Source organism: Monodelphis domestica, chromosome 5, assembly GCF_027887165.1.
Source record: "Monodelphis domestica isolate mMonDom1 chromosome 5, mMonDom1.pri, whole genome shotgun sequence".
Lineage (NCBI taxonomy): Eukaryota > Metazoa > Chordata > Mammalia > Didelphimorphia > Didelphidae > Monodelphis > Monodelphis domestica.
The window spans coordinates 132,687,338-132,704,481 of NC_077231.1; the positions used below are offsets into that span (position 1 = coordinate 132,687,338).

The window sequence follows — 17,144 nt, forward strand, 5'->3', positions numbered from 1 at the left end:
TCTCCCTCCAATAAGGCAGATCTCTTTCCATCCCTGCCTGCTCAACCTGTTTGTGTCTTGCAAGAAATTCAAGAAAAACAATTTTAGTTTGTGTCTTGCAAGAAATTCCCCACAGCAACTCTACCTAACATTCTGACTGCTTTACTCTTGATGCCATGACAATGTGTAGATAGTAATGAAACGTGCAGGCTATCCACTGATTATTCCACATTTCTGCTATATGACCAATCATTTTTTCCAGTCACATATCCTTGTGATGATACAGTACACACTATTCTTCAGTTTTAATGTGTTACAGCCTTTTCACTCCCACTATGCACCTTTCCATTACCTTTGGGTGACCCTCAATTTAATTCTTTATAGACTGTTATTCTACAAGTTACACTTTACAGTGAAGAATCTTGTTTAAAAGATAGCCCTTTGCTTCAAAGAGAATGTTGGGATCATTAAAATCACTCCAGATCAGCTCTAGGTCTAGCTCACTGTCCATTTTGATTGTCTGTATGTAGTATAACTGAAGGATGAGCTCCCTGGATGGCCCATCTTCCTGCCCATTTTAATCTGTATGAAAAAAAGATTTATCCATCAACTTAATTTTCATGACGGAAATAATTAGATCAAACTCCTTTAATCAATTCATCGTTTCACTTAGGTGTATCTGCAATGTTTCAGGACTTAATACCATTGGCATGTCATTATAAACAAAAGGAAACAAGATTTTTAAAAATCTCTCAGGGTTGAATACAACTTTAGTGTACATAACTTTTCCCCTTGGGAGAGGCTCAATTGATATTAATAATTGAGAATTATAGTATGTTTGCAAAAATTCTGAAGAATCTATGTGTTTTTAAGTATTTTCTTACTACCAGACTCTACTCAATTCTATTTATGCTGTTCTCCATCCAACTTAACAGGTTTCTTCTGAGAATTTCAGCTCCATGCATGTAACTCTTTTACCTTGTTCCTCTAAGTCTATTCCTATTTTCAACTGAAACATCACTACAAGATCCCTCTTCCATGCTCTACTGGTCTATGATATTACTTATACAAGAAGGATATTCTATTGGAACAAATGGAATCATCCTTGCCTTCTTCTCCAGGTCTTAAATCATTACCACCATTCCTGGAAAGAATAGGTCAATCAATTGCTTTCTAGCTCCAGTCACTTTCTCTGGGATTTTTCAGATCCTTTGATTAGACCCCATTCTCATATATGATTACCTTCCCTTACAGGATTACAAATACATGTGATAACTATTAAGTGCACAAAAGGATTTCTTTAAGAAATTTTAACATGTCCCCTCAGAAGACCTTTGTGTTTGATAAGAGCTCATTCTAACATAAGCTTTTTTTTTGCAGTTGGGTTTAGATAAAGCCTGGATGAATTGGGGACTTCTCCATTTCTTTTTGAACCCAACAGATGTTGGCTATTCAATGAAAGAATGTACATGAATTGATATTGAAAACTCTGAAGGTCCTTTCAAGAACAGGAAATATCTTGCTTTTAATATTTATATTTCCAATGCTTAGCTCAAAGCATGGCACATAAAAAGCACTTTAAAAGTCCTTTTTCATTCATTTATTCAAATAATTTAAAGAGGAAGAATTTATTTATATATAGGAGCTTCAAGAAAGCATCTATGTAGGAAATGGCATCAAAGTTATTATTTGAGGGACTTCACAAGCCATCTCAAATATGGCAGACTGTTGATACAAAGCCATAATCTGCATTCTTCCATTGGCTCTTTTGGATCACCTGAAAATTTAATTCCTTAGAAGATGAGGCATTTCAAGCTTCACAAACATACTGCATCACCAGGGTAATTTTGTATATACTTTTGAAAACATAAGTCTTTGTATCCAGGAACCAGCTTGGAATCAAGAGAAGCACTGAGCAATTTTCCAAATGTTATCCACCCTGATCTCTTCTTTCTCTTTAATTCTTGTTCCAAGTCCTTATTCTTCTGTAGGACCTCTCACTAATATAGGTACAAGTAAGAATTTCTCATTTATTTAGTGTTTCACTCACAGGATTTTAAGGTTTATCACTTTTGAATAATCATGTATCTCATTAAAGAGATCGAGTAATATCTTGTAGCTTGAGGTATTCAGGATGATGTCATCCATAAACAGTAGCATCTCTTCTATCAGAACTTTATGCAATGTCTCCAGAATATTAGGAAATTCTCTTACAGAGTTTTTGGAAGAACATGAACAAGAATGTCAAAGAAGGTTTGTGATTTATCAAAAAAACATTGTGATTTACACCAGTAAGCGAAATACCCATCAATGAAATCCATTGAAATAACTATTATATGTACAATTTTAAAAGGCTCTTTACATGTAATTTTTGAATTTTGTATATAAGAGTTAATGTATCTTGTAAACTTATTTTGTGGTTAGGCTTGGCTAAAGCTTGAATGAATTAGAAACTGTTTCCTTTTGAATTACACATATGTCTCAGCACTTTTGTAACTTTTAGAAATGGACATACCTGAATGTGCTCTGAAAACTGTAAAGTGCTACACAAATATAAAACAGAATGATTAAAGTAATTTTATGTAGTAGAAAGAGTACTAAACCAGATTAAAAAAAATAAAACAAATCTCAGTCAAAAGTTTGCTACTCCTTTGCTTTAATAGCTATTAGACAAACCTCTGTAGGGTTATAAATTCTCACATCCAGTTTTCTCATCTATTAAAGAAATAGAACACTATTACTTGTCTTGTTGATAAGATTCAGATAATGTACTTTATAATCAGAAGTTCTATATTCATATAAAAGTACTGTTACTGTGTAGAGGGATATATTTTTTTTATTTGGGCATTGCTTTTTAGTTTTATATAATTGTTTTTTCAAATCCAATGGCAACCGTCCTTCCTTTTGGGTAAAAAATTATTCCCAAACTAAGAACACAAAGATTTCATACCACATTAATGACAGTCTTCTTTAATATTCTCCCCTTTAAAACATAACAGATCCCAAAATAACAAAAACCCATTTGGTGAACAGAACTTACTACTCCTGTGTGTTTCTTACAAGACTCAAAAGTTACAGAACCTTCACCACTTCTCCAACTGTCATCACCAATCTCATCACTTAAAAGAAACTCATTCAGCTTCTGGACACTGCCAAAAGAAACAAAGTGGGGGAAAATGCATTGATTGATATACTCATACCTTAAATTATATTTCAGCCCCTTCTCTGCTCCTTAGTAACTTAGTAGCCTTGGCCAAGTCATTTCCCTTTTCTGATCTATATTCAGTTTCATTATTTGGGTTATCAGGCAATTGAATAAAGAATCCCAAAAGGCCCTTCCAGATCTAAATCTCTGAATCCTTTGAGTACTAGCCAATCTCATTTATTTGTCTCATCAAATCTATTCATCTCTGAGCATTACTTAAAATTTCACTGATTCTGCCACTCTCTCTAACCAGTCTATAGTTCAATTCTGTATTGAAAAGGTAGAGTTAGGGATGAATTTAGTACTTTAGGATGAAGTACAACAAATTTCTGAGCCTAGTAAACTGGAGTTCTTCCAAAGCTGCTTCCAGCTCGACCCTGGCTGGCCTTACCTAGGTTTGGCCACCCTACTTGCAGCTGACAAAGAAGTCCACAAAATAAATAAAGAGACGGAATCTGAAATGTTTCCCAACTACTCATCACACCATGAATAGATTGAGCTTAGGAGAGAAGATAATCTTCTGAAGGCCTGCCACTTATAATATGACTAAAGGCTGAGCCCATGGGGAGACGGATTAGTGAGAAGAGCTAATCTTGGGGATGTTGCCCAAGGACCCCTCCTCCCTTTGACTGAGCCTATCTCCTCCAAGAATTATCTTCCTTTTGGCTGTCACTAGTCACTTCCTGAAGACTGGAGGTGCCAGAAGGAACTGGCCATGCCTCACTGATTTATCATTATCATCATCTTCATTATTCTGTAACGTAAATAGTCCACATGTTAATTATACATATTATCCAGGTTTAGCCCGTCATCATCAGCTTTCTACTGGGCATTTCCAATTGGATGTTCCATATACATATCAAACTCTGTGTGTCCAAATCAGAATTAATTCTATTTTCCCCCAAACATACCCCACTTCCCTACTCCTATCAAAAGTACCACCACCACCTTTCCAGCTGCCTAGGGTCCTCACCTTATCATCTTATCATCCATCTCAGCTCCTCACTTGCATTTACCACCCCACCACCACCATAACCAATCAGCTGCCCAAACTTGTCATTGGTACTTCTGTCCTTCTTTCATAGGTCCTCACTCCACATATATGGTAACCACTCTATTTTGGCTTCTCCTAACCTTTCACCTGGACTATCTCAATAACCTCCTAAATTGTCTACCTGCCTAGTCAAGGCTTTTCCCAATCTAAATTTTCCCTCTACAGAGTAACCAAAGTGATTCTCCTAAAGCAAAATTCTGACCATCTCTCTCATCCACACCACTCACTGAACTGCAGTGGTTCCCAATTACTTTGGGGATCAACTATAAACTCATCTGGCACTTAAATCTCTTAACTCCCTTTGCTGACTTACATCCTGTTCAGTCAAGCCAACCTAACTATCTTGCTGTTCCTCACACAGGATACTCCTTCTTCTGGGTCTCCTCTCACATGCTTGTAAACCACTTTCTCCTCCCCTCTACCTCTTGGAATCCCTAGTTTCCTCCAAAATTCATCTCCTATCACCTTCTGCCTGAGGTCTTTCCTGCTGCTAATGCTTCATTCTGCTCAGGTTCCTTTGAAGCTGCTCTATATGTATTTTATATATCTCTGTCATTGTATATTGGCTTTCCATTAAAATATGAGCTTCTTGAGGGCCAGGCCCAAAGATTTTACTTTTCATCTCTTTATCCCCAGATCTTGCTCTGTTACATGACAAATGCTCAATAAGTATTAGCTGATTGATTGTCAGAGGATAAATGGAGCTGAAATAAAGAATAATTCTTTTAAATCTAATTTTTTTTTACTGGGCATGTCCAATTTGGGGTTCCACATACATATCAAACTCCATGCGTCCAAATCAGAATTAATTCTATTAATTAATTAATTAATCAAACTAATTAAATGTAATTTAAAGAATAAAGCAAAAAAATGCCAAGAAAACTATATGCTATTATTGTAATATTTCTGAAGATTCTATTATATAAAATCTCATTTCTTCAAATATAATCTAATATATGATTATCTCCCTGAGAGTAAATTAGCTTAGTTAGCTATTAAATCAAGAAAACAAAATCTGGTGGGGAGGGAGGGAGAAGGAAAAAATCATATAAAATATACCAAATATACATATACTAATAATATAAAATATGCAAAATATACCAAAAATATATAATTTTGTAATTATCTTCTTGTAAGAGTTTGGTAAGATAGGAAGATAGATCCACATTGTTAAGAAAGAATTATGAAAGTGGACCCAAGCATGCTTTGTAGTAAGAACAATAAAACTAGCATTTATTTGATAGGAAAACATATTTACATACTCTTAAAAAATCATCAGTGCATTTATGGTCAGGGCTAAATCATCTCAGATAAACCTTGGTGACTTGTTTTCCCAACAAACTTATAAAATGAAGAAAAGTCAGTTCAATTTAACATGTTAAGTGTGACTCATAAAGTATGATCCTATTTATGTTAGAAATTGTGTTTCTACATAGCTACACTAAAATATTATCAAATCTATTGTAGCAGGCCATCTTTCAAAAAATTGACATTTGATCTCTAGTAAAATAGAAGCCAAGGGTTATTTATTATGTGCATGTGTTTGGTCATCAAAGGTCTACTTTGTAAACTTTCATATTTTCTCCTCCAGTAGAACATAAGCTTTTTATTTTATTTTATTTTCTATTATTGATTAAGAGAATTTTTCCATGGTTACACGATTCATGTTCTTTCTCTCCCATAGCCAACATGCAATTCCACTGGGTTTTACATGTGTCATTGATCAAGACCTATTTCCATATTATTGATATTTGCACTAGGGTGATCGTTTAGAGTCTACATCCCCAATCATATCTCCATCAGCCCATGTGATCAAGTGGTTGTTTTTCTTCTGTATTTCTACTCCCACAGTTCTTAGAACATAAGCTTTTTGAGTGCAGTGAATGTTTCATTTTTTTCTCTATAACTCCAGTACCTAAGAGTGTGTGTACACAGAGTAGCTGTTTAACAATGCTTATTGATTATTGGATCATAATCAAAATGAATTTTGTGACTTTATTCTCACATATGTCATTCATTGTTCCTTAATTTTTATCAGCTCTATATAATTGCATTCTTGAAATGTGCTCATTGGAGTTGATCATAAAAAGCAGCTTATACATGCTAATACCTTAAAATAAAATGCTTCCTGCCTTCATATCTTTCATTCTCACATTGTATCTTTATATATAAATAGCTGAGGCCCTACTCTTGTATTTTAAGCAAAGTTGGTTCATATTAGTTCTCAGTTCCATTTTGAAAATGTCTAGAAAAATCTCACTGAAATTTGTGGAAAGTTACCGAAACACAAAGATGGGATTTTGCCTGTGCATCATAAAGAAGAGTTTAGCTTCCTCTACCCTTTTTAATGTTCTCTTCTGTAACTCATTTACACTTGGCACAGGCATGGAGATGGCTGACATTTGAGAACTGTGAAGAGAAGTTAGAGAAGCATCCGTAGGGATTCACTCCTGCAGAATTCTTGGGGTCATGTGTGACCACCTACTTAGAAGCAGACAGACTTGCTTTCCTTCGTATTCAGACTTTTCCTTTCATAATCCCTCCATCTTCTGGCTTTCATTGAAGCCTCAGTCCTGCCTGATAACAGAACAACCCTGGCTACTCTTTCCAGGACTGGTTGCACTTTTTCTCATATTCATACTCTCTAACTTGCTGCTCATAGAGCTGGAGGAGGTGGATATAATTTAGTCACCTTATGCAGCTAGATAGTATATAAACAGAGTTCTTAATTTGGAGTAAGAAAGGCCTGCCTCAGACTTTTACTAACTGTGTGAACCTGTGAAGCTTCATTTACCTCTTCTATAAAATAGAGATAACAGCACCTTTCACAGGATTGTTCTAAAGGCTGAATGAGACATAGAGAAGCACTTCTCGGAACTCAAACCACTATATAAAATGCTAGCCATAATTGTTCCATTTTGTCACTTTGGGATACTCCCTCTACCATCATAACTCATTAACCTCTCATCTTTTGAAATTTATTCAGTTAAAATTTATTGGATTCTAACAGCTGTTACTTACTGACCCTCAGGTTGCTTTCCTTCCTTCCTTCCTTCCTTCCTTCCTTCCTTCCTTCCTTCCTTCCTTCCTTCCTTCCTTCCTTCCTTCCTTCCTTCTTCCTTCCTTCCTTCTTCCTTCCTTCCTTCTTCCTTCCTTCCTTCCTCCCTTCCTTCCTCCCTTCCTTCCTTCTTTCCTTTCCTTCCTTCCTTCCTTCCTTCCTCTCACCCTCCCTTTCTTCCTCCCTCCCTTCCTTCCTCCCTTCCTTCCTTCCTTTCTTCCTTCCTTCCTTCCTCCTTCCCTTCCTTCCTTCCTCTTTCAATGAGTTCAGTGCCCAGTTCACAGTTTTTCTCCTGAAATGACATTAGAGGGCTTTAACATACATATTTATGCTCTTTCCAATACCCTAACCTCACAGGTCTTCAGTCTGCTTAATTTTCATGCTCTATTCCTCAATATCAACTCAGCTCCACATAGAGATGGTCATGCCTTCTAGTTTGGAATCACTTTCAAATGTTCTATTCCACATTTATGAATTCCAAAATTCCTTTATCTTATCTAATCATAATATTTTGCCACCTTTTCCTCTGATTTAAAGCTCCTAACTTTGATCTTCATCTTTATTGTAATTGCCAATCCCTCAATCCTTCGGTTCTCTCCAAAGCCATTTGATCCCATAATGAACAAATTTAGCTCTTCACTATCCTACAGAACATAGTCTCTTGCCCTTTCGTCCTATCACTGATCATCATTCTTTGCTAAATGCTTGACCTTTGGTTACTCTTTCCTTATACTCCTTTAAGCCTAAATTGAATAATGCTGAGAAAAGTCACAAAAATGTGCTGACTGTGTACGCTGTAAATATGTTACATAATCTTAACTAGGTCCTCATTGTAGTAAGGAAATTGTTTTACACCTTCCTAATTCATTCATCATCTCACATAGCAACTATTCAAAATATTTTATTTCTTCAAGACTACCAATGGGCACCCTCTTGTGGCCATTTGCCAAGAGCTCCAATTTCTTTCCTTCTCATTATCATTCAGCCATCTTCTTTCACTAGATCCTCCTTCACCTTTGTCTCACAGAAGGATGTAGTTCTTCTCCTTTCCAAGACAAACATGGAAGACTTCCCCTTATATGATCCCCATTCTCTCATTAATCCTCAGTATCTCCATATTTTCTGCCTCCTTCTCTATTACCTAAAAATACATCTATGTCATCCCCATTCAAAAAAAAAAAGAAATCCTCAATGGAGCATAACATCTAGACTAGCTATTATTCTATATCTCTCCTTTTTGTGGTTAAATTCCTTGAGCCAATCTTCTGCAATCAGGGCCTCCATTTCTCTCTTTTAATTCTCTTCTAATCTCTCTGCAGTTGACTTCTAATGTCATCATTCAACTGAAAATACTCTCTCCAAAGTTATCAGTAAATTCTTAGTTGCCAAATCCAGTGAGTTTCAGAGTCTTCAATCTTTTTGATCTCTGCAACTTTAACACTGCCAATCATGATCTGACTGTTCTCTCTTCCCTCTGATTTCATGATATTGCTCTCTTATGGTTCTTTTCCTATAATCTGAACAATCTATTTTAGTTCCCTTTGCTGGATCTCCCTCCAGGTAACAATCATTAAAAATAGGTGCCCCCAAAGACTCTGTCCTAAACTTTCTCTTCTCCCTCTACACTATCCCCCATCAGCTCCATGGATTCACTTAGCATCTATATACAGAAGACTGTGATCTATTTCTCCAATTATAACTTCTCCTCTGAGCTCATCTCAAATCAACAATTGCCTCTTAGACATCTGAAACTGGACATCTATTTGGAAACCTTAAACTCAATATGTCATAAACCAAACTCAATGCCTTTCCCTCTAAGTCCATCCTTTGTTCCAACTTTTCTAGCACTATCAAGGACACCATCATCCTCTCAGTCTCCCATATATCATTATCAACTCCTCACTCACACACACCTCATATATCCAATCTGTTGCTCAATCTCTTTACTTCTATCTTCACTTCTTTCATATGTGTTCCCTTCTCACCACTTACACTGTCACCACTTAAAGCATCCTTCATCATACAGCAAGAGGCTTCTGGTTAATTTTTGTTCTTCATCTTTCTCCAGTCTTCCTCCATTCAGCTGCCAAAGAAGTCTTCCTTAAATACAATTCTGATCATGTCACTCCCCTACTAACCTCAGGATCAATATATCATCTTCTATTTGACTTTTAAAACCCTTCACAGTCTGGTCCCTTCCTACCTTTCCAGTCTTCTCACACCTCCTTCAGCTGTTCTTCTACATGACATTCTATCTACAAACCTTTAACTTCTTTTTCACTGGGTATCTCTCAAGTTCTTTCCTCCAGCTCCTGGTTTCCCTGGTCTTTTTCAAGATGCAGCTCAAATTCCATCACTTGCAAGAGGTCTTTCCTGTGTACCCCAGTGCCCACTGCTAATTCCTTCCCTCTGATATTACCTTCCATTTACATATACACTGTATACATGCTGTTTATGCATGCTATCTCCCCATTAGAATGTCAGCCTCTTGAGAACAGGAAATAGGTTGGGTCTTTCTTTGCAACCCAGTGTTTAGCAGAGTATTTGGTACATAGGAAACACTTAAAAATATTTCTAGACTGTTGACTGACACAGGTTCTCCCCTCCCACTCCCAACCCTCCTTCTCATGTAAATGTGTAGAAAACTTCCCAGAGCTGGCTTACAACAGCTTATTCTTCAACCCACAGGTTAGAGTGTCTAGTCAAGGAGAAGGGAATAAATATTTATACTCTACCTACTATGTACCAAGCACTGGGATAAGCACTTCACAGCTCATTTGATCCTTAAAACAACCCTGTGAAGTATCTCAGAAAACCGAGCCAAATAAAGGTTAAGTGGCTTGTCCAGGGTCACACAATTAGGAAGTGTCTACAACTGGATTTGAATTCAAGTCTTACTGATTTTAGGTTCAGGGCTCTGCCACCTAGCTACTCAGTCAAATAATTAAAATATCTATTCCTGAAAAATAAACATAACATGACAAATGAGACAGCTCCTCCTCTTGGCAGAGGGACAAAGGATTACTAAAGCAGAATATTGTACACATTGCCATGTGATGTGCATCAAATCTTAAGAAACAGTATTCAGGCTTAACTGCTCTTCCTTTGTTACCAAAGGTTCTTGGGGATATGATTGGGGTTTTGGTGTTAAAAGATCACTCTATTGCAAATATGAATAATACAGAAATAGGTGTTGAACAATGATACATTTATAACCCAATGGAATTGCTTGTCAGTTCTGGGAGGGAGGAGGGAAGAGGAGAGAGAAAGATCATGAATTATGGAACCATGGAAAAATATTCTAAATAAATAAATATTTTTTTAAAAAAAGAAAAGAAAGCTAGGAGAGAAATAGGGGCAGGGCAATATTTCCAAAAATGACTGTGATATATTAACAAAACATATCAATAAAACTTTTTCATGAGAAGTGAAGGAAGTATGCAGATTGATTTTGTGACAGGTTTACAGAAAGAGTGAATAAAATGCATTCCTTCAGAAATCTCTTATTTATACGCCTTTGCCTACTTAAGGGAGAATTCAAACTATCCATTTCCTATAACTGCAGGGTTCAGTGGAGCCAAAATCGAGAGGAATCTCTTTAGAAAAGGGTCAGGTTCATGGTCATTTGGTAGATGTTTTATCAGTTTTTTGTTCATTGTTTTCTCCTTTTGATGTTCTATTTACTCAACAACTCTATGCTGAACAAATACTGCTTAAAAGGGGTATGCTTGTCTGTTTCTGTGTAATTATAACTTTAGGGCAGGTAGGTGAAACAGTAGATGAAGCACTGGGTCTGTAGGCAGAAGGAATGGAGTTCAAGTCTAACCTCAGACACTGTGTGACCTTGAACAAATCATTTAACTCTATTTTCCTCTGTTTCCTCATCTGGAAAATGATCTGGAAAAGGAAATGGCAAACTATTCCAGTACCTTTGCCAAGAAAACCCCAAATGGAATCACAAAGACTCACACACAACTGAAAGAACTGAACAACAACAATCATAATTTGCTCTCACAGAAATCGTGAGGTCATAAAGAAAGTGATGTTTACCATAATACAGTCTTAGAGATCATTAATTCACAGTCTGTTGGCAATAAAGTAGCACCATTCCATGAAAACTGAGTTGAGTGAAGAGAGTCGGTGACTTTCTCTGAAATCATGAGGAGCAGAGGATCTACTCCACATGTCTGCCCAGAGGAGCAGTTGCATGCCACCAGAGTGTAACTTCCCCAAACCCAGATGCCTTTTGCTGAATATGAGTAGATGAGTGGCTTTAAAAGCCACTTGGTGATTAAGCATCTTTGAATATCTTCAGTATGTTTCATGATGGAATTAAAAAGAAAATGTAATTCAGGAATATTTACAAAGGTAATGGGGGACTGGTCAATGAGGACCCAGGCCAGAAAGCACTAATGGATCTGGTTCAGGGTTTATGTCATGGAGGGCATTTTGCCTTACTTCAACTTCTATGCACAAGCCTATTTTGCACTAAAAAATTCAGTAAGTTCAAAGTTTATGGGTTTCTCTGCATAAAGTTTATTTTTATTTTGTTTTGTTTATTTAGTTTATTTTATTTAGTTTATCTTACATGAAGTTGGGAATAAGGTCTGAACTATCAGGTAACTACTTCAGTTATTTAGTGGATTTTGTGTGTATAGTTCCAATTATAGAGTCCAATGGTAAGAACTTTCATTTGCTAAGATGATCCTTTTCTGAAGAACTTCTCCTTACCCCCACCCCACCATTTTAAAAAAATTTCCTCATATAGTGGTAGTCTCTCGGTGACCGAGAATGCCTCATAAGGGTGGATTTAACATATTTCAAAGTACAGAGAATATCCTCTGGTGCTTTGTACAGGGGTCATTATTAAAAGCTAGTCAAACAAGTCTTAAAATCAAGGATAGCTATTTCTTCAATCCTATAAGGGGCATTCTGAAATCAGCTGACAAGTTTCTCTGATTTGTAATGATACTGTCCAACTTTCAGTAGGCCAACTGGCATCAAAGACTGATCATGGGTCCCCTAAGCACAGCTGAAAACGCAGGCTGATTCTGGCCAATTTGGCACAATGCAATACATTTTACGGAGTCTCTAGTTTGGGTTCCCAGAATGAACAAACAGTGTAAGTTGGGTTGGCTTGCTATCTCTATCAAGCCTACAAACCAACATAAGCAGAAAATACTCTAGGAAAGATTTGAGATGCCTGAGAACAAAGCCCTTTGGACAGACTAATTTTTATCAAGCTGGCAATTGCCTTTTCGTTCTACTGTGGGAATGGAAGAATGAAGTACAGTACATCACTCTTGAAGGAATGTTATCATTTCTTAGTCCCTGCTAAATTAGAACCATTTGCAGGTTTAGAGATTCCTGAATATAAAAAGGGCTTAAATTCTCTAATTATCCTCTTAATATTAACAATTATACCTATTTTCATTAGTTATACCTTTTTATGTTATCATTTTTTTCTACCTCTGTTGCTGAACAGGATAATATTTTATATTAAGAATATAATCATGAAAGGAACCAGTGTTAATGAAGAAAGTAAAAATGGAGACTAAAATAACAGATGCTCCATGATTTATGAATTTTTTTAAATTAACTTCCCTTCTAAAGGAAAGGCCTAATTTAGAAAGATTGCTGCAACAATCACTGAGTGATCTACAATGTTTTCAGAAGATAGTGTGAAAAGAGATAATAACTAATAGGGAAAATCAGAGCATGAAATTTTTGGAAGGGCTCAGCTCTAAATCTAACACATTTTGTAAGAGCAGAAAACACAACCAGATCTAGAATCAGAGGATCCAAGTCAAATCCCTCTTCAGTTACTTCCTGCCTACATGACTTTAGTGAAGTCATTTTCCCTTGGTGTGCTTCATATTTTTCATATATAAAATGAGGAGTTTGAACTACATTACCTTGAAGGTTCTTTCCTGCTTTAACTCACCACTGAGAAATTAATTGTGCTACAACATTTTAATTGTGATATAACTTCATCATTTCATTTTATTACAACTTCCAGTAGAGTCATGGATGAGCACTAAACTAGGATATAAAGAAATTTATATTCTAGTCCTAATTCGGCCATAATGTCACAGAAACTAGAAACCTTAGGAAAACTGCTTTACTCAGTGGGGTCTCAGTTTCTTTATCTATTACAGGAAGGGATTCAACTTGATAATATCTGAGGTCCCTTCTAAATTTAAGGGGAAAATATATATGCAGCTTTAATTATGCATATAGTTATATAAATATAAAACTTTAGGTTAGTTTGGCTGAAATCTATTACTTCTTTACCTAAAAGCATGCTACAATACAGATTCCCTACAATTATAGATTCAGAGCTTTCCAGTATGAAGGTGAGTATAATCTAACTCTCACCAAAGCAGGGAGAGGAGGGATGGATCTTTGCTGTGTGCTGTGTATAGAAGATTTCCCCAGTCTTGATTAACAAAGAGAATGATGAGCACAATGTTAAGCACTTGTAAAAAGGACTTAGTTTGTTCCAGAAAATGTGGATAGAGATGAATGATACAGGAGGGACACACTAGAGAGAATCAGAGAGAAGGAGAAAAAAAACCCATCAACTCTGGAATGACATATATTCATGGGAAACTAGCTTCATCACATTCCGGGAATCCCTAGACTGCAAAGACTGGGCCTCTGGACAAAACTGTTGTGTCCTTGATTAAGCTGAGATCTTATCTTAGATGCAGCTGAAGAGCTCATTTACACATACTTGATCTTTGGTTGTAGTCTAATCTGTATAACTTCTCTCATTTCTATTTGCTGTTTTGCTTTGGGGCTTATATTCCATTTTGTGTCAAGGAAGTTCAATACCTTCCCCTCTGAGTAGCCTGACCTGTCCATCAACATTCCTCACATAACACAGTTATGCCAGGTTTTACATCTGTGAATGTGCTGTACGTCAATAAAAGTGAAGGCTTTTGGCCTTGAACGAACATGGGAACAGAGCAGGCAGGTAAGGGGGAAGGAGGAAGGGACTGGCAGGCTAGGCAACTCATGGTCAGTTTACTTAAAGGAATAATGAGATTTAAAACTATGATTGTCTACCCTTTCTAATAAACTTTTATGAAATATATATCTGTGTAGAAACATTAATTCAATTCTTACAATATGTGATGGTCTTTGGTATAACCAGTCTTTGATAGGAAGGAGTTAAGTAAGCTAAGGGGTATTTACTCTTTCCCCTCAGAATCAATCAGTAAAGTGCCTTTTATACCTATCAGCCCCTAGATTAGAAATGGAAAAGGGGAAGCAATCCTCAGAATTGTAGCCTGATACCCAAAGAAGGCATCCAACTGATACTCAACTAGAAGGTACTCCTTGGTTCCCCCTGCCCTTTTTCTCCATGTAGGATGCTGGCAACATGGACAAGGTCCTTGGCCATCCTCTCTTAAAAAGCAGCCAGACCTCAGATCCTATCTATCTATGTCATCCATAAACCACATCTATATGTTGAGACAACCCATGTGGACACAAATATTATGCTAGAAAATCACTATATTTATATGTTTCAGATTTATATAGACATTAGGAAAGAAAGAAGTTCAAGGGCTTTAAAAGAATTTAAAACATTCTTATTATGCATAAGGATAATCATTCATATTCCTCCAAACAATCTGCCAAATATTTCTAAATTCAAGGTATAATCAAATCTCTCCTTTGCTCAAGAAGGAACAGTAGCTCCCCAATGTCATGATGAGAAAATACAAACTGGTATGTTTGGAATTGAAAGCCTTCACACTCTAGCTCCAGACTATCTTTGGATGGATTACATATTATTCTTCCTAACAGTCACTATGCTTTAGTCACTTAGCATTTTCCTGTATGCAACATTTCATTTCTGACTCTACACCTCTTAACACCTATGCCTGGGATGCCTGCCATCTTCACCACTACCTCTTAGAATTACTAGATCCCTTCAAGGCTTGGCTTAAATGTTCCGTTCTTCATAAAGCCTTTCCTGATTTCCCTGTTAGTTCCCCTCTCAAAAAATGTGTGTAGTTTTCCATCTACTCTATTGATTTATCTGTGAACTTGAGGTCTTCTTGTAAGAGAATGTAAATTTCTTCAAGGGCAGAGACTCTTTCTTCTATTCCTTGGTTGATTGACTGCCAGATGTCCCTATTTTCTTTCATTGCTGATAGAAATATCCTGGATATGCCTCCCCAATGCACCATTAGAAGCAGGGGACTTATAAAAAAAGATTCAGAGTGCTATTTTTAGACTACTTTGGAAATGGTAATTCATAATTGCTAATTATTGTTTGAGAGTAGAGGAGAATAGGGGGAAAAAACAAGGAAAATTATGTCTTTGAGATGGATAACTACAAATTTTCAAAAAACAAACAAACCCAGAATTCACTCAAAATACATAAATTGAGGTGGTGTTCTATAGTGACTATCATTGCATTCAGAGACCATAAGATGAGTAAATAATTTTCAAAGAGTATGGAGCATATAATGTTTCTAAGGGGCCAAATAAAACCAATGTAGAACTCTTAAAGAGAATGCATACCTGATAATTGCTTTGACTGCAAATCTGACCACTGTGGATAGTAGGAAGAGAGGTGTGACCAGGATGTGAAAGAGTGACAGTGAAGCGAAGGCTTCTGCTGGTTTTAAGAGTTTCTTGCTTGTATAAGCATGAGTCACAAAGGTCTATAGAATCACAAACAAAGATTTCATTAGGAATTGCCTCCAAAAGCCTCATAAAAATTATACTGATTTCATATGTCAGAGAGGTCTAAATTTCCCAAGGGATCCAACTTATTTCTCGATAATGCCAAAACAAGAGAAAAAGAAAAAGAAAAAGAAAGAAAAGCCAAGACAAATTCACCCAAGTTCATCTAACTTGAATAAAATAGGTCTTTAAAAATGTTTGCTGAATTGAACTGAATTTGTTAATTTACTAGAGTGTTATCAGTATTTAATTTTCTAAAGAAGTGAGAAGTGTTTTTTAAGGTTTCTCTTAAGAATGGTACCATCATTGAAACTGACATCAGTTTTCAATATAGTAAAGTCTTTTCAATTCCTATAAATTGTTTGCTTTTAGTTTGCATTTGAAATATAATGTGATAATCAAAATTATATTAACAATTGAGTTGTTATAATCATTGTCATAAAAACATCAGGGGGCTGAATCTGATAAAACATAAATTTTGAAGCAAAAAAGGAAAGAGACAAGAGGATGAGTAAACAGATAGATACGTTGCTACCCATACATTTGCTGGTAAGTCATTTCTAGAAACAATGGCATTTGTTTTTTGTTTCTTTTCTAAAAGGAAAAAAAAAAGATCGGCTTACTGCAAGAACAGCTGCTATGGGGATCCCTGCATTCATAAAAACTGTGGAAGGAAATAAAATATATATGTTAGAGTCTTTCAACTATGAAAGCATTTTCTTAAATTTAATTAATTAACCTCCTATTATTACTTTAAGTGTTCTGAGAGACACAAGGGATAAAGTTAAATAACATTTCACAAAATTTCCCCAACTCGTACTAACTATCCACAGTCAACCAAGCTCCCATGTGGTGTCCCAATAGAAGAATATTTTCCTCTTATTACAAAATTAAATAATATTTGAAGCATCATAAATAATAGAGTTCAGGAAATAAATAACCTTTTGTTGGCAAAACGTAAAGAATGGTGAAGCAAACTGGGCATTTTTAAGTAGGATATGACACATTTCTATGTGAAATATTACACACACTGAATTCTTTTCTTTCCCCATAGAGAGGATCTGCTATTTGGTTAGTTGAAGGAACTAAAATATAAAAGCTTAGCAAGAAGATAACTGTTGGGAAAGTTAAGGAGCTGGCTTTCA

The 17,144-nt window shown here is 36.1% G+C and overlaps 1 protein-coding gene across 4 annotated transcripts in view; it reads right to left on the minus strand.

Moving 5' to 3' along the window:
• ABCC9 (ATP binding cassette subfamily C member 9) overlaps positions 1–17,144 on the minus strand; it is a 194,794-nt gene that overhangs the window by 101,043 nt on the left and 76,607 nt on the right. For all 4 annotated transcript variants that reach the window (XM_001362608.3, XM_016425869.2, XM_007503530.2 and 1 more), the window contains exons 12-14: positions 16,623–16,663; positions 15,835–15,977; positions 3,020–3,128 (exon numbers count right to left, since the gene is read on the minus strand). In XM_001362608.3, the coding sequence (XP_001362645.1) occupies positions 3,020–3,128; positions 15,835–15,977; positions 16,623–16,663 (293 nt within the window). The remainder of the gene's footprint in view (positions 1–3,019; positions 3,129–15,834; positions 15,978–16,622; positions 16,664–17,144) is intronic.